Raw genomic sequence first — 4652 nt, 5'->3', positions numbered from 1 at the left:
ATCTATTCTTCAGGTGATAGTAGGCTGACTTTGTAATTGTCTTAATATGGCTCCTCAAATTCAGGTCTGAGTCCATGACTACACCAAGATTTCTGGCTTGGTCTGTGGTTCTTAAATTACAGATTGAAGTCGAGCACTGACTTTCAATCGTCGGCTCCAAAAACAATAACTTCGTTCGTCGAATCGTTGACCTGCTCAATACAGTTACTCAGCGCCTGTATGGGATCATAGTCCCCTGGTGAAATGGTTATGTAAATCTGTGTGTCATCTGCATAATTATGGTAACATATTTTGTTGTTTTTCATAATCTGAGCCAGTGGAAGCATGTAAATGTTAAACAAAAGAGGCCCCAGAATGGAGCCTTGGGGAACTCCATATGTCATTTTTGTCAGCTCAGATGTGTGATTACCTATAGACACAAAGTAGTCCCTGTCGTTTAAGTAGAATTCAACCCAGATTAGTACCACAAAGTCCAACCCAGTTTTCAAGTCTGTCTAGTAATATGTTGTGGTCGACCGTGTCGAATGCAGCACTGAGATCCAATAATACTAAGACTAAAATTCTGCCACTGTCAGTGTTTAAATGGATGAATTCAATTGAATTGAAGATCTTAACAAGAGCCGTCTCAGTGCTGTGGTGTGGTCGAAAACCTGACTGGAAGACATCAAAACAGTTAGTTAGTGCCAAGAAAGCACTAAGCTGTTGAAAAACAGCCTTTACAATGATTTTACTTAAAAATGGGAGATTTGATATGGGCCTATAATTGCTCATTAGTGAACTGTCTAGATTGCTCTTTTTTAAGAGTGGCTTAATGACTGCAGTTTTCAGGGCCTGTGGGAAAAAACCTGAGAGGAGAGACATGTTGACAATTTGTAGTAAACCTGAGGCCATGCATTTAGAAACATTTTTGAAAAAACCTGTTGGCAGAATGTCAAGGCAGCATGAGGAGGATTTCAGATGTTGTATTATGTCCTCCAGGTTTTTATGGTTAATAGAATCAAATTGTCTCATGCTATATGGATTGTTTTTGAGTGGACACAGGGACAAGACATATCCTGTTACTGACATGGAGGCACTGATTGCTTGTCTAAAGCGAAACAAACAGCCTTTTTCAGTCCCCAGCTGATCAACCTGCACATCTCCAGCTGTAGAAGAAGAGTTCCAGTCCAATAAGCTGTTAAACAAGCTGCCAAATAAGCTCAGTGATGCTATAATAACAGAGGCGGCTCATGGAAAAATAATCTGTTATTGTAACTTTTGTCACAATTAATTTATTAATGACTGCATGATCTGTGTTAAAGACACAAGAATCAGTTGATCCAGTGTTTAACGTGCATCAAACAGCCCTGCAGCCTGCTGGACATTACTGGAGCTCCTCAACTACTGACGGACTGAACTGGTTTGTTCCCACTGGACTCCTGAGAGAGAAAGCAGGCAGTGGACTAAATGTTGCTAAACTTAAAAAGCACTTCACCTGCCCTGTTTGCCTTTGTATTGTTTTAGTATTTACATATATATTTAACTATATATCATTGTATTATTGATGGTTTTCTGATTCTGAACCAGACCCTGATCATGTTCGAGTCACAGAAGAATATTTCGTGTTTATTTCTTTATGTTTTACATCTAAATAAATGTCAGCATTCATCAGTTCATTTCGTCACCACACGGTCCGGTCCGGTCTCGGTGGCCTCTGAACCAGACCCCGTTCGGCTTCAGGTCCGCGTCTTTAACATTTCGTCCAGTGACGTCACTCCGCCGCCGCCTCGCGCTGCTGCTCCTTGTGGACCACCAGCCCCTTACTAATCAGGTCCGGGACCTCCACTGCTAGCCACGGTCCGAGTCCCAGCGCCATGAGGTGCGCCAGGCCGAAACGCGGCGCGTTCCGAGCCCAGAGTGGCGCGAAGTGGTCCGTCAGGCAGATCCTCCCCCCGCGGTACATCTTGGCGGTCTTCCCGTCCAGCTCCGGGACCGCCACCTCGGGCGCGGTGTCCGGGTACGTGACCGGGATGTCGAACTCCAGCCGGAACTCGTAGCGCAGCAGCTCGTGGATGAACCAGCACGTGCCGGTCCAGCGCGTGCCGTCCGCGTTGGACTCGAGGCGGAACCAGTCGTTGTCGGCCGCCTTGTTCTGCTCCACGAAGTGGATCAGAGCCTGGTACTCCTCCTTCAGCCGCTGCGGCCACAGCGCGCGGTCCCGCGGCCCCGCGTGCGTCTTCAGCAGCGGGATCTGCGACACGGCCCTGCGCGTGGCCTCGTCCGCCATTTTGTGTCCGAAGAACAGAGAAGTTCTGGTTTTAAACGGGTCCGGGTCCGGGTCCGGCTCAGTTAGTCAGAGAGCTGGTCTGAAGTCTGACGTGGACTTCCGGTCTGACACCGCGCGGAAGCTTCTCCGAGCCTATACGAAACACTTCCGGTACGGGATTTTCAAAATAAACTCCGGTGCAGTCAGCGGCTTCATGGGGGGCGGAGCCTGACGCAGTCACTAACCACTAAATAAAGTTCCTGTTAAATTCACCAAAAACACCTCTGCTTCATTTAAATGGTAGAGTTGTTCTTCATCTAAGGACTTAAAGTGAGCTCCAGTACTGGTCCTGAACCTCGTCTCTCCCTGGAGCCGGATTTGATTAGTGACCGCTAGCTGAAGAGCAGCGACGCTGGGCCTGGAGGAAACTTCTGGATTCATGTTAGTAAAGCTGATTAATATGTGGCCCCGTGTCTTCAGGACCTGCTCCTCCCTTTCAGGAGTTACCCAGTCAAAACCCCATAGTGATGGTGTCTGCCCCCCCGACCACTCAAATTATTTAAATCAAAGGTAAACGGAAGAGAAAAGAGTTCTTGGAGTTATCTTTGATCAGGACATGTCGTTTAAGTCTCACATTAAGCAAATTTCAAGGACCGCCTTTTTTCACCTACGTAATATTGAAAATCAGGAACATCCTGTCTAAAAATGATGCAGAAAAACTAGTCCATGCATTTGTTACTTCTAGGCTGGATTACTGCAATTCCTTATTATCAGGCTGCTCGAAAAAGTCCATTAAGACTCTTCAGCTGATCCAGAATGCTGCAGCACTTGTTCTGACAGGAACCAGGAAAAGAGATCACATTTCTCCTGTTTTAGCTTCTTTGCATTGGCTTCCAGTAAAATCCAGAACATAATTTAAAATCATTCTTCTTACCTACAAAGCTCTTAATGGTCAGGCACCACCTTATCTTAAAGAGCTCATAGTACCTTACTACCCCACCAGAGCACTGCGCTCCCAGAATGCAGGGTTACTTGTGGTTCCTAGAGTCTCCAAAAGTAGACTAGGAGCCAGAGCGTTCAGCTATCAAGCTCCTCTCCTGTGGAACCAGGTTCCAGTTTGGGTTCAGGAGGCAGACACCATCTCCACATTTAAGAGTAGGCTTAAGACTTTCCTCTTTGATAAAGCTTATAGTTAGGGCTGGCTCAGGTGAGTCCTGAACCATCCCTTAGTTATGCTGCTATAGGCCTAGACTGCCGGGGGATTTCCCATGATGCACTGAGCTCCTCTCTCCTCTACTTTCTCTCCCTCTGTATGCAACCTCATCCCATTATTGCATGTTACTAACACAACTTCTCCCCTTTCTGGTAGTCTTGTGCTTTCTCGGCCCTCTCTCTCTCTCTCTCTCTCTCTCTCTCTCTGTTCAGTTCAATTCAAATTAGCTTTATTGGCATGAATGTGAAACAACAATATGGCCAAAGCTTCATACAAACTACATAAGAACAATCAACCACATACATTTCATTACACAAGTAATTAAAGCGTAAAGTAATTAAAGCGTAAAGTAATTAAAGCCTGTGTGTGTTTGTGTTAGAAAAATTTATGTGTATTAATAGAAAAAAAAAGTTATTAATTGATTAAAATAATAATAATAATTTGAAAATCTGTACAATTATTTATCAGTCTGAGGTTCCACTGGTTGTCCTCACTTCATGGCATGAGGAGACATATGTTGCAGCAATTATTTCATATTTGCGCATTTCTCCCAGTAAATAGGGGAGTTTTCGGGGTATATTTTGGAAATGTTTGCAAAGTGTTTTTGTCTTTGTGTTTTATATTTTGGGCATGAGGTTAGAAAGTGCAGCTCTGTCTCTACCTGTCCTTTGAGTCTCTACCTGTCCCCTGAGTTTCTACCTGTCCTCTGAGTCTCTACCTGTCCCCTGAGTCTCTACCTGTCCTCTGAGTCTCTACCTGTCCTTTGAGTTTCTACCTGTCCTCTGAGTCTCTACCTGTCCTCTGAGTTTCTACCTGTCCTTTGAGTCTCTACCTGTCCTCTGAGTTTCTACCTGTCCTCTGAGTCTCTACCTGTCCCCTGAGTCTCTACCTGTCCTCTGAGTTTCTACCTGTCCTCTGTCTCTACCTGTCCCCTGTCTCTACCTGTCCTCTGAGTTTCTACCTGTCCTTTGAGTCTCTACCTGTCCTCTGAGTCTCTACCTGTCCTCTGTCTCTACCTGTCCCCTGTCTCTACCTGTCCTCTGAGTTTCTACCTGTCCTCTGAGTCTCTACCTGTCCCCTGTCTCTACCTGTCCTCTGAGTCTCTACCTGTCCTCTGAGTTTCTACCTGTCCTTTGAGTCTCTACCTGTCCTCTGTCTATACCTGTCCCCTGTCTCTACCTGTCCTCTGAGTTT

General features: G+C 45.6%; 1 protein-coding gene across 1 annotated transcript; it reads right to left on the bottom strand.

The window, feature by feature from the left end:
• Window positions 1-1578: 1578 nt before the first annotated feature.
• Window positions 1579-2392, bottom strand: LOC119894632 (ubiquitin-fold modifier-conjugating enzyme 1-like). Its single transcript, XM_038707293.1, has one exon. The coding sequence runs from the start codon at window positions 2264-2266 to the stop codon at window positions 1751-1753; it is 516 nt and encodes a 171-aa protein (XP_038563221.1). The 5' UTR covers window positions 2267-2392; the 3' UTR covers window positions 1579-1750.
• Window positions 2393-4652: the final 2260 nt, after the last annotated feature.

This window comes from Micropterus salmoides, unplaced genomic scaffold (genome assembly GCF_014851395.1).
Source record: "Micropterus salmoides isolate LMB-PRFRI ecotype aquatic unplaced genomic scaffold, ASM1485139v1 Ms_hic_scaffold_814, whole genome shotgun sequence".
Classification (NCBI taxonomy): Eukaryota; Metazoa; Chordata; class Actinopteri; order Centrarchiformes; family Centrarchidae; genus Micropterus; species Micropterus salmoides.
Note: the sequence above shows the minus strand (reverse complement) of the source record. Positions and strands in the feature narration are given on the sequence as shown.